This window comes from Ursus maritimus, unplaced genomic scaffold (genome assembly GCF_017311325.1).
Source record: "Ursus maritimus isolate PB19 unplaced genomic scaffold, ASM1731132v1 scaffold_2, whole genome shotgun sequence".
Classification (NCBI taxonomy): Eukaryota; Metazoa; Chordata; class Mammalia; order Carnivora; family Ursidae; genus Ursus; species Ursus maritimus.
This window is the reverse complement of record NW_024424452.1, coordinates 78,794,414-78,807,787: the sequence shown is the minus strand read 5'-3', so window position 1 is coordinate 78,807,787 and position 13,374 is coordinate 78,794,414. Positions and strand designations below refer to the sequence as shown.

General features: G+C 48.1%; 1 protein-coding gene across 1 annotated transcript in view; it reads left to right on the top strand.

Moving 5' to 3' along the window:
• The window catches only part of KIAA0040 (KIAA0040 ortholog), a 35,575-nt gene extending 22,655 nt beyond the window's left edge, over positions 1-12,920 (top strand). Inside the window, exon 2 of the mRNA XM_008696632.2 lies at positions 9,354-12,920. Within this exon, the coding sequence (XP_008694854.1) occupies positions 9,487-9,789 (303 nt within the window). The 5' untranslated portion in view covers positions 9,354-9,486 and the 3' untranslated portion in view covers positions 9,790-12,920. The remainder of the gene's footprint in view (positions 1-9,353) is intronic.
• Positions 12,921-13,374: the final 454 nt, after the last annotated feature.

Here is a 13,374-nt window from a genome sequence, read left to right as displayed (position 1 = left end):
GTAGAAGGATGAGTTGGAGGAAGGAGGAACTAGGAACCAGTTTGAGGGTTCAGACAAATGTGATCACAATGGGGACAAAGAGAAAGGTCTCTATACTTCCCACGCCCCTTTCTGGCCTCTCCCTCCAGCCTCTGCCCTCCGTACTCACGGCCAGAGCTTCCCAGCTTAAACTACGCTTCACCTTGGGTGCTCACAGGCTCCCGGCCCTGGCCGCCTCCTCTCTTAGGGTCAGCCCAAATCTCCCCCCTTCAGAGTCCTCACCCTGTCATCCTTCCCCTCTCCGGAAGGCCCTTCCCTAAGCTCTGCACACAGCTGGGTTCTCACCATTCCTCAGACCTCTGTTCAAAGTCATCGCCACACAGGCCAGGCCAGGCAACTCCTTAGAGCACCAACAGCATACCTCGGTTTATTCGTTTGTACCCTTGTTTGTTACCTTCTCCCTAGAAGTAGTTTGACCACATCTGTGTTGTGCGTGACTGTGTTCGCAGTGCCTAGCACAGGAACAACGCGTGTTAGGAGCTCGTTAATACACTGGCAGAAGGAAAGAAAGAGGGAGGGAGGAGAGGAAGGACAGTGTGCTGTGGGGGTGAGGAAGGAGGGTCGTGTCCTGCTCTACCCAGTGAGGTGGGATCCGTGGAGAGAGGGTGAATAGACTGTATTCAAATCCTCATAATGCTGCTTCCCACTGACCCCTGTCCATATTTTAATTCTGAAATGGTTGCTTTGAAAAAGAATGATAAGTGGAATAACTTAGGAAGAACCTCCTTACTACAGGAAAGCTAGAGAAAGGGGGGGATGCCTTTTAAAGAAGACCTATATAGTCAAAGTCGTGACTTCAGAACCATTCCGATTCTAAAAAGGCAAACAAAATGGTTATTAGCTCAGGAGCTGAGGGATGTTTCTTCAGGCCAGCCTGTTTGTTGGGGCTCAGATAATAAAGGCCCACATGTACGGCCAGGCTCGGGCCTGAGAGGCTGTACATCTACTGACTCACTTGGTTTTCACAACCGCCTACTATTATCACGTCCATTTAACAGATGAGAAAACTGAGCCCCAGGGAGAGAGGTGAGGTGACCTGCCCAGCGTGAGGCAGTCCGTGAGTAGCAGAGCCGGGATTCCAACAAAGGGTATTTGGTCCCAGAACCAGCACTCTGGAGCACTTGGCTAAACCCCTTTCAGGTCAGAGCTGCAAACCCTCTAGGAGAGTTGACCTCACTCCATATGAGTTATAATCATTACCAACGCTTGTATCAGTCAGGATGGGCTAACTGCTTTAGCAAATAATCCTTAAAATCAGTGGTTTTACCCACCGAGGCTTATTTCTCACTCACTCCTGTTCACTGTGGGCTGTAGGGGTACCCGGCTAGCAGTCATTCAGGAACACCTTCTTCTCTGCCAGCCCCGGGGGCCTTGGGGTCCTCCTCTGGGTCCTCACCGTCTGGCCAGCCAGTGAGCAAGCACAGTGAACATGGAGGATCTTGGGACAGATTTCAGAAGCCAAGGCCACGTTCCCGTGGCCAGAGCTCAGTCACAGGGCCCCACAAAGATTTAAGGGGACTGAGAAGGGTTGTCTAGCCTATGCCCAGGATGAGGATTACCGTGGGCATCTTGCCAAGACCTGGCTCAATGCTTTATTTTTAAGGACTTTTATAAGGGAGACCTTGGCAGGAGAGGGTGCTGGGCTTCAGAAGACATTGGTTCTGGCGCTGACCCCACCAATGGTCCAGCAAATCACAACCTCTTCTGGTCCCAGATTCCTTATCAATAAAGTGAGGGTACCCACCAAATGACCCATATCTGGATTCTTCCAATTCAGAATGTCTATATGATAAAACATCGTTTTCTTATTTTTAATAATCACGGTGCCTTAATCATTTTTATATTGATGACCTCTGTGTGCCTTTGTTCAAAATTGCAACCATAATTATAACATTGATTCAGAGGGAAAATACTATCTATTTTCTTCTAATACTCAATATCTAGTTACACACCATAAATGTATACGCTGGGGGAGGAAAAGAGCCTCCAACTTTGCATCAGAGCTAGTTACTTGAAGCAATTAATTACACTGGGGAAAATACAGATCTCTATTTCATCATGCCTGGAACCACATTTACGTTATAAACACAGTACTCCACACGCAGATTATTGCTGTGATCTGACCATTTTTGTACAAAGCAGTACTTACATCTATTAGAGGACATCTGAGCATGCCAGGTTAGCAAGGTGAGAACTGTCAAGAAAATATATGTCCAGAACGGCAGAGTTAATGACTTCTGACTGAGATTCCTCTCTGTGCACCCCTGCCAGAGCACCTTGGTTTCTGATGTGTGTGACATTATTGTCACCATAGGGATTTTGCAAGGACTGCTGGGGCAGGGTTTGGGCAGGCAGGGTTGGAGAGGCCTGGGGCTGAATGAGATGTTCTGAACCTCCAGGAGAAATGGCACGGAGTCGGGTAGAGACTGATGAGATTCCTATACTAGAAAAAATAAAATACGCCAGACTTGGAGACCTGACGGGGAATCAGGGCTGGAAGAGGAAGAGCAGAGCACAGTCCCGGGACACGTCCTTATGTCCCTCTGCCCGAGAGCTCTCCCACCACATCCGTTGGAGAACACCCAAGTCCCAAGTCAAGCCACTTGTCTCACCCTCCGCCCCCACCTCCACCCTCATCCCTGCTGCCATTTTCCCTGAACCACTGTAATCATGCTTCCCACACTTGCCCCCACCAACCTGTCCTCTCTCACCTCCGTGATGCTGTTCTTTACAGAACACAGATGGATTATGTCCCCTCGTTGCTGAACCCCTATGGCTCCTGCAGCACACCAGCCATTAACACAGTTTACAAGCCCCGTGGGGGTGGGGCTGCCTGCCTCCAGGGCCTCACAACACCCCCTCCCCCACTCAGTGGCCCTGTGTTCAACCACACTGTCCTTCACATCCTTTTCGGAAGAAGCAGTGGGTCCAACCATTCTTCTGAGGTAAGGCACAGAACACATATTTCCCTGTGTTTCTAGACTTTGGGGGATACTTTATAACGTATTAACAACTGAACTCACTGCTTCCAATTTAGAGGCAATTCAGCTGAAAAGGTATCTGAGCATTGACAAAAAACCTATCAAGCATATTACTTGAAAATGCTTTAAATGAGTTCATTCTGTTTCGGGACTTTTCAGACACCCTGCCCATGTCTTTGTTTTTGTAATTGACCACGTTTTTGTCATTCAGATCTCAGTTAAGTCATCCCCACTCAGAGCCGGCCCCTATCTCCGCGGTGGGCATTACTCACTCAGTAGCAGCACGGGCTTCTCCTCTGTCACGCTTTCCGTATCTTCACACCTGTCTGTGGGATTCTCTGATGAGTCTGCTTCCCATGCTGGACTTGCAGCACCAAAGGGACTGGGACCTGGTCTGCTTGTTCCTGGATACCTGAGACCCGACACCGTTCCTAGCCTCTGAGACGTGCTCCATAAGGAGTCATTGAAGGAAGGACTGAACCGACACCTGTCCTGATTATAATTTCCTTTTCATTTCTTTCCTGTGACCCTCTCCAGGCCAAACTACTTACTCTTTCCCTGGGGCTCTTATGTCCCTTTACACAGAACTTGACCACAGGACTTATCACACTATACTTCTGCTTTTTTTTTTTTTTTCCTCTCCTCTTTGCTCAACTGGAAAGTGCTCAGGGCTGGTGACATCGTGGGTGTTCAATGTATGTTTACTGCATTGAATTGTGACCTCCAGGACAGTGGTCTTGGCCCAGATGCCCGGACTACACAAGAGCAAGAAGTAATGCCACCATGCTGCTTGCACGAGGACAGACCTCTTCCCCACCTCCCCTCACCCACGAGCCGTTCCCTCATTCACCACAAGGCTCCTATGCTTATTCAACAACTTGCTTATACCACAGTTTTTATACCTGACAATTGTCCGGAAACACTTGGGCTGTTTGTTACAAACTTAAATTCCAGGGCCCACCCTAGACCTACTGCGTCAGGGTCTCTAGGAGCGGAGCTCAGGAATCTGAATTTAACTAGCTCCCTGGGTGACTCTTAAGCAGCCAGCCTGGCCAGAAATCCATCCTTGGGTGAAGAGATAAAGCAGAAGAGTGATAACTACAGCATAGAAAACTCAATGAAATCATTTGAGGAAAGGCCAAGGGAGGTCTTTGCTGCCAACTCTCAGTTGTAAGCTGCCCCCCACCCCAACGCACAGCCTGGAGTCTGCCGCTCTGACAGAGGAGTCCTTGAAGGTTCCAAGGGAGACCTGAACCTCCCACCTCAGCCCACCTCCTATAAGAAGGCAAAAGATTTGGACATGTGGAGGTCACTGTGGAGTTGCTCTTAGGGATTGTAATTGGGTACCTTCATGATCTTCATCATTAACCTTTCTAGAAAGCACTTACTATCCCACAGACACTACTCTACAGCTTTACATGTATTATTTCATCTAATAAACAGGAGCAAAGAGAGACAATGCAAAGCCGCATGCCCTGCCCCCTGCCTGGGAGCTCCAGAAGGAAAACCAGTCCAAGAGCCAGCATGGCCAACTCCTGCCAACTCTGGAGCAGCTCGTGGCTCTCAGGATGGATCAGATCTTTCTGGGGAAGGACTCATCCCTGTACACTTTCAGGGATTCCAAAGGCTGGGAGGGAGGCTGGGCCCACAGGGGGCTAGGTGTTCTCCCCAGGCCTTACTTTATGAGCTCAACAATCCTCCAGACACCAACAGATGTCCCCAGGCGACTCTTCTCCATCCCTGTTGCTGGATGCCAGAGTCTAGAATTACAGCCACAGACCCTCAGACCAGCCATAAGCAGCAAGGTTACCTGTGAAGTTCTTTTCATTTGATGGGGTGGGGGCCCACGGTTCTTTGGTGGTGAGGATTGGGCTTAGAGGTAAGGGAGGGGGAAAGAAAGCTCAAGGCCAGAATTAGTCCGTTGTTATCTGGAGATAACCCACTATTTCATACATTATTTTATAGCATTTTACACTTTACAAAATGCATTAAATATATTGAGCTCTTTTAATCCTCACGAAATCATTAAGAGGGAAGCTCATTAGCTTCATTTTGTAGCTGAGGTTCAGTAACCACCAAGGTTACACAGATTGGCGCAGGGCTCAAACCCAGGCCTCTGTCTCTGGGATCATTATTACCAGTCAACACCTTACATACAGACAGAATGAAGCCTCTTGGAGGAAGGAAGGAAGGAAGGAAGGAAGGAAGGAAGGAAGGAAGGAAGGAAGGGGAAAGAAAGAAAGAAAGAAAGAAAGAAAGAAAGAAAGAAAGAAAGAAAGAAGAAAGAAAGAAGAAAGAAAGAAAGAAAGAAAAGAAAGAAAGAAAAAGAAAGAAAGAAAGAAAGAAAGAAGAAAGAAAGAAGAAAGAAAGAAAGAAAAGAAAGAAAGAAAAAGAAAGAAAGAAAGAAAAAAGAAAGAAAGAAAGAAAGAAAGAAAGAAAGAAAGAAAGAAAGAAAGAAAGAAAAAGAAAGACTCTCTCCCCAGCGAGATACCACAGAGGATATAGAGATGAGTCATTTCTGGTTTTAAGGAGACTGAAATAACGTTTCCCTTCCTCCCTCTCCTCACACCTACCCCCACAACAACAATCAAACAATTGTTTGGTTGGCACCTATTGTCGGTTTTAGAGGAATAGACTAATTATCTTTCAAACAGTGCCAGCAGTACTTGAGATCCAGCAAAATGATGGGGTCTCCCAGAGAGCATTCTTAAGGCCCAAAGTGTGGCTCCTTTTACAAAACATTCTATGGGAGCTCTAACTTTTAATTCATACCGCCAAGGAGATATGTGATTGTTTCCTGGAAATGCTAACAATGCGAGGCTCATAAATACTAATGAAACAGTATAGATTAGCCGAGCTCAACAAGGAACCTGGGGGGCCTGGGAGAGAATTCTTAGATTAAAAAAGTATAAAGAATACCTTTTTAATTGAATTTTACCCGGACTGGGCTCCCAAATGTTAATGAATACTCTCCTTGACTATATGGAGAGTAGATTCAAATAAGTACCTTCAGGAATCCAAACGTGAATTATTGACTTAGCTTTAGCTTGAAAAGAAATCTATTTATTCAAAGGCTATTTTAGGTGTCATGGGATAGACGAGTTTGAGACAAAGGTAGGGAGGGGTAGGAGGGCCTGGGACACTGTGATAAACACGTCATTCCAATGCATGCTTCTGTTTCACCCAACTAAGCCACCTAAGTTGAAATTTGCTTATTATGTTTGTCTTTTACAACCTGATCCCTCAATAATCATAACTCTCCTGGAATATACAAGGCCCCATGTCTTTGTCCTTCATCCTGAATCCTAACACCTAACACAGTGTATGGCATGTATTAGGTGCTCAATAAATGTTTGTTAAATAGATAAAGAGCTCTCTTAAAACATTTTCCAGAGCTGTTCTCACCCTGTTATCTTTTCTTGAAGTGCACGCTCCTATTACAAAGCCCCCAAATAAACACACACCCTATGGAGGCCCTGTCTCCCCTGGCCACAACCTACAGTCCTCCTCTCTCCCACCCAGAGCCCCAGGCTCACCCTGTTCTCCTGCCACGTTCTAGAATTTTCTCTGCCTAGAATCTTTGCACATCCTTTTACCCATGTTTCTCTGTCAAGATCGTGCTCCTTTTTCCAGGTCCTCCTCAGATGGCTTTACCTTCATGAGAACTGCCTTGATATCCCCCAAGGGCGCAAAGCCCTCCCTCTCTCTCCCCGCCTGAACCCAAAAATGGGCCTCTGATGCATGTATGCTCCCTGCAGGGACCGGCGTGACATCTGGCAAGAAGAATTGGTCAACAAATGTGGTAGTGGTGTCTAATCTGAGTCATAGAAATGCAGTACAAGGGGCATTTGGCCCCAGGAAAGTATATGTGTGGATCAAATTAGTGAAAAGTACCCAAAGTCTTCTCTCAACAGAGCAGGACAATCCCTCCAGATGGGCCAAGAACTCTGGGGCCAAACAAAGACTAAATTAAAGCTAAGGTGATGGCAAAGCAAGAAGGAAAAGTCAGAGAGACAAGTGGGTGAGAAGGAGCAAAGGCAGCGGAGTGGCCTTGATGGGGGGCGGGGGGTTAGAGGATGCCCAAGGGTGTGTTTTCTCAACAAAGAGGCTGTGGGCTTGATGGCGTGTGGGCAGAACCATGGCCTGTGATGTTCCCAGGGCCTCAGAGGGGCTCAGGCAGAGCCTTTGGTGAGGGGATGTGACTTCTCAGAACGTTTTTCTTTGTTGCATGTTGAGTTTAAGTTCAGGCAGTCATATGGTTTCTATAAACCTCCTCCACGTGAGCAGGACTGGATTTTTATTGTATGTCTCTTCATGCATTTGTGAAGTATCTAATAATGGGAAATAAATCACTCTGCAGTCTTTTTCCACAACAGATTGGGATAAACATTGAAGTCAATCCAGGGAATGGCCCCATATTGTAAGAGTCTACAAATCCTGGGCTACTTGCCAAAACGGGTTAATTCCACACAAAGGAGTAGGAGGCCCAGAGCAACACCTGGGAGGGGCTCACCTCTTGGGGATCTGGAGCCAAACTTTCCAGAATCAGTAAGGCCAGCTCTGCCAGTCACTCGCTGTGTGACCTGTTTCTCTGTCTGTTCACCTATAAGAGGAGGGAAATAACTGTACCGACTTCATTAGGTTATGATGAAATGAAATAAGTCAGTTGGTGGGAAGTGCCTAGAATGGTAACTGTCATCTCAGTGCCACCGCATAGTGTTATTTCATTTTCATGGACCAGATGGCACAGAAGTAGGTACCAATTTATACAATTCAATAATCTGTATAGATAATGTCCTAAGCATGTGAGTCCTCATGCCAGCAGACTAGGACTGAGTTCAGGTGGACTTTGGATGAACACACGGGTGCACGGGGCACTTACAGAGTGCTATCTAAGGAATTGGACTTCTGAGGACAACCCCCGAGTATAACACACTACCAACACATTTGTGTCCCAGCGCAGGACAACAAAATGAAGCCTGGACTTCACGATGATTGTGAACCCAGGTCCCCCAGCAGTTTTCTCCATAGACAAAGCACCATCCTGTTGCTCTCTTTAAAAATATAATTCAATATGAAAGTGATTAGAAAAGTATCAAGTAAAATATAAATATATAGTAATGTCATTGTCCCGAACTCTGGGTGTTCGTTGCATCTCTGTGTGACCTTAGACATGTCACCTCTCCCACTCTGGGCCTCGGATTTTTAATCTTTAAGTGAGAGCATTGCTTGGGATGATCTCTAAGGTCTCCAGCCTGAAAATCGATGAGTCTTTGATCTTTGGGTCCCAGGCCATGTCTATACCAGAAGGTCTCTTGAATTTCCTCGAAACATGCTGCCTTCCAAGTCTTTAGACATAGGAACCTATGGATTCCAGAACCAAAGGAGCCTGTAAGACCTCATACTTGAGAGCTGAGGCCTGAGATGTATGTGGAGAGGTGAAGGGGGTACCAGTGGAAGAAGGGCCATTCTGCACAAGTGACCAGAACAGCCCTGGCTATAAGCTGAGCTCAGGATGGCAGTAGGGACCCCATCCCAGTTTCCAAACACCATTGCTGAGAAGCCCGCAAGACTCCTTTTCCACTGCAAAGAACAGCAACAGGCAGGGAAGGAGACTTGGGAATATTTGGTTGAGGCACAGAAAGCAGAGATGAGGGTAATGAGAGAGAGGAAGGTAGAAACAATAGGAACCAGCAAATGGTCTCCCAACTGCAAAGCTCGGTGAGTCTTCTTTGGGCACAGGAGTGGGATGTAAGGAGGGAGGAGATGGAGCAGAGAAGAGCGCATGAAGACGGGGTGAGACAGGACGAGGACCACTGACCTCTTAGCCTTGGGGAGGTCCAAGCCCCCTATGACAGGCAGCAAGATTTAGACATTTCGCCTTGTGCTTAAGCTTTAGTAAGTACTGAAAATGGCAAGTTGTATTCATAGAAAGTCACGTACAGCTGTCCCCTGGGGAGTATGTGTTCAGCACCTATCAGGTGAACTGCAGGGAGAAAAGATTGAGAAGTGCTCTTGCAGAGGCACCAACTCCTACCCGGAACACTGAATTTACACTTGATTCATTTATCCAACAAATGCTGAGCACCCGCTACGTGCCAGGGCTGATACACTATTAATTCTTGTACCCTAAGCCCTGTATGGTGTGTATAAGAATTAGTACCTACTTAAATGCATGCATTTATTTTCTTTATTGGGTTTCAATACCATTCCAGTGAACTCTGGAAATCTCCAATTCCCTCCCTTCTCCTACGCCTAAAAAATATGATGGTGTTAAAAATCATTGACCATTCCCGCTGCATTTCTCTTGAATTGTCTGTTTTCTGTCTTCAGCTGCTAACATTGGCATGCCCAAACCCAAAGTTGGAAGAGGAATAAGTTCCAAGTGGACAAGGCTGCATCCCCTGGAGCCCAGGACTTGCTAGGGAGCGGAGAGTTTCCCTTGGCCCCAGGCTAGCCAAGCACCATGGAGAAAATCAGCTCCTTCTTCAGCATCATTTGGGACACCATCTTGACCAAACACCAAGAAGGCCTCTTCAACACCATCTGCCTGGGCATCCTCCTGGGGCTGCCACTGCTAGTGGTCATCACGTTCCTCTTCATCTGCTGTCATTGCTGCTGGAGCCGGCCGGGCAAGAATGGCCAACAGCAGGAGCGGAACAAGGGGAAGAAGAGGAAGAAGAAGAAGAAGAAGGCTGAAGAAGACCTCTGGATATCTGCTCAGCCCAAGCTTCTCCAGATGGAAAAGAGACCATCACTGCCTGTCTAGTTAAGCAAGAAGCAGAGGCGTCCACCCTTGGGGGCTAAGCCACTGCTAACCACACACGGGCTAGAGAGCAAGAATCCCTAAAGTGATGCGCTCATGTCCCCAGAGGAGCTAAGCAAGGGACAAACCTCAGGCTGACTGCCCCCACAGAGGACAGCCCAGGAAGAACACGGACAATTCTTGGGGACTGTCTTGGCAGCTATGTGTCCAATAGTAATGCTCTTTGCCGGAGACTCAGGCATGCCTTCCACTTATCTCTAGCAAGCTCCATATGCAAAAGCACAAAGAATGTTTGTCCATATATCTTGACATGTCTCCCGAATGCACACACGTGCACACACATACACACACGCACGCACATCCAGGCAACAGGTACCTGGGTAAATATATCCTGTTCATCAAATGGCCATTGAATATCTACTTTGTGCAAGTACAGTGTCCGCTCTCCCAGAAATGTCTCCTAGGAAGGCCCGGCCAGACGCTAGCACACATGCACAATTATACAACCAGGCAAGGTACCTCCACACTGTCCACCCATCCCCCACTCAGGTTAGAGATATGTGCTTTCCTCTTCCTACCCCTCCTTAACCTGTTACTGGAAATCCTCATACTTGGACATTCCAGCAACCTGGTACAGCTCCCATCCCTGTATATTGACACAGACCCACCAAGGTCCCGTGTTTCTTATCTGGGAGGCAAAGTTTAAAGTGAGAAGGATCAAAATTCATTGAAAGCTCTATCTTGCAGCTCATGACAAGGTCCCCATTTCCACTGATAGGTATCTAATGTTGTCTAAGACCTCTCTTTGAGACGCTACCCCCAGAACCACTCAGCAAGGTGCCTTTCTCCAAGCACAAACCAACAGCTCTTGGTAGTGACTTCTAGAATGGTCTGGAAACCAGGCAGACTCCATCCACTTCAGTGAACTGCAGTTGTGGACCTGGGCAATGTCTGTTTTACAGATGGGAAAGGAGTGCCCCACCTGAGCTGGGGATCTCCTGTGTAACCAAAGGTTTGCAGCGGGGAAGGAATTAAGACAATTTCTGCTACAGTCTCACTGAAGACACACTGGAAACACTTCCCTAAGGTTGGAATGGATGCATGGTGTGCTGCAGGTGGGATACGGAAGTTACAGAGTGTAAGTGAAAGTAGAAGGAACCTATGTAGAGGTTTATTCATATTTATCTCGAAGCTCAGGCAAGTGCCTTGCACACAGTAGGTACTTAGAACTGTCTTGGTTGCTGTCGGATATGCAATGATGTTAAGGGTAAGCGTGTAATACCTCGCCAATCCCCCCAAGTGACCTTCTTTTCTAAGCCCGCTAATTACTGCAAAGGCTGGAAGGTGGGTATTGAATGCTCCCCAGAGGCTTCATGCAGAACCGACAGTGAGGTTGACATGGGTGCCCTGAGACCCATGGTGACAGGTAGACTAGGTCCGCAGGGAGTCGAGGAGAGTGTCTCCCCAGCAGGCTGAGGTTGGGAGGCCGAGTTAATCCATTTATATGACGAACCGGTTGGTATTTTGATTGTATTGTGACCATATTACAAAGATGGAGACTTCCCAAATTGGGAGCAGGTTGTGCTCTGAAAGGTCACTTGCAAATCTGCCAGGTGGCTCTCTTGAAATATTTCCCCACAAATGCTGTTCTAGATGGCAGGAAAATTGCAGCTTAATTAACAGCGCGGCTAAACTTTGATAACTGTTCTGCAAGACTGTGTTCATGGACGAATGCATGCTGTTCACTCCCTTGGGCAGCCCGGTGCTCATGTGCTCTCCAGGGAGACTCCAGGCCTGAGGAGGGCAGGTGTCTGGTGGTGACCGCCGCACCAAGGTCTTCTAACGGGTGACCCTGGGAGTCATAATTCAGGCCTTCACATATTTTAGAACCAGTCCCGCCCACCTTCTCACACCGAGTGGCCCCAAATGCTCTGGGCACTCAGACTCCTAAACCTCTCTGAGCAGAGAAAGAAGCACTCGCTGCTTCTCTGTCCCCTTGGACATGGACAGCCTGTCCGGGAGCATCTAGCTGTCCCCTTCCCATCACAGGATGACCGCTCGTCACCACACACCAAATGCACATACCCCCCCCCCCAGTGGCCACTGCCTACTGGGACCAGCTGCCCTTCCTGCCTCCAACTCCCAAGCCCCCAAGATGGATGACTTGAGGGAGACGCAGAGCTGGTGGCGGAGGCTGGGTGTCAGATGCGATCTAGGAGAAAGGATCACTCGGATCGGGGACCACACAAGTAACATGGTTGCCATGGCAACTGGCTGCTAGTTTGAATTAAGACGGCAGTCGGTTGTCATTGCCATGACAAGGCCTCTGTCTCCAGGTGCAGTGCCCTGCTGTCTCCTAATGAAATGGATTTGAACTACCTCCGGGCGCGAAACACCCAGAAACTCACTTCTCTGTTGCTTCGTAGCCTAGGACTCAGGAGACTCAGATGCTGAATGAGGCTCATGTTTTCTCTCCCCAGCCTCCCCTGACAACCTCCACCAGGGTCCCTCCAACACTGCCCGGGGTGCCCTAGGCCCCCAAACTCCTGTAGAATACGTGGGTCCATGCAAGGAGCCCAAGGCAGTCATCAGAGCCATTCTCTGGTCTTCCCACTCATCCTCGTCTTTCTCTCCCGTGTTTTCTTCTTCTCTTATTCCTGCTTCTCCCAGCACCCCCATCCCAGGTCCAGCCCTTTCTTTATTGCTCTTTACTTTTACTCCTTCTCCCCACCTTCTGCCCCAGAACTGCTGCTGGCAGCCAGGGGTGCCTCGGGACTGGAGCCTGCTTGGCCCATCTTGGAGCGTTTAAGTAATGGAGGCAAAAAGAATGATAAAGAAGAGGCTTCCTAAACCAGCCCAGGCTTGGAGAGGAGCCCCCAGGCCAAGACGGGAACAGCCCCAGCCAAACTCAGCCACGACCGTCAGAGAAGGTCTTCTCCCCACCACTCAATGCATTTGCTTTTTTATTTCCTGGGGGAAGGGAAGGGAGGAGGGGAAAATGTAGAAAAAGGGCAGTCACCTTTTCAAGAAGAGTATAAATTGTCCAAGATGTATAGTATTTGTCAGTATTTTTTTTTCTGGAAAATTCAAACACGTGCAAGAGAAAAATTTATTTAAATAAAAGACTTTGAAAATAAAAAGCCATGCCTGGAGTCCTTACCTGCTGGCACCAGTTACTCTCTTGACATCAAATATTGCCCTGTCCCAGACATCACTCAGAAATGTATGACAAGAGGCAGCCACTCCCACTGGGACACAAAAGACCCAGCTGTCCCAGGCACTGCCTTCCCCCTGACCGAGTTATAGGCCAAAGGACCGGGACCGGGCTCTCGCCCCACTGCCCGCAGAGCAGACCCCCCAGAGTCCAGGCACCCTCGGTGGCAGCTGCTCCCTGACAACTGTTAGCATCCCTTCAATGAGCTCAATCAATGTCTTCTTAAAGGAGAAAAGGGAAAATAGCAAAAACTGAGTACCTGGGTACTTAGAAACACACATGCTTAGATACATAGATAGCCAGCCAGCCAGGAAGACATACACATATGCATGTGTAAATGCCCCCCTTTTGTTCAAGCGGACCACAGCTTTGCA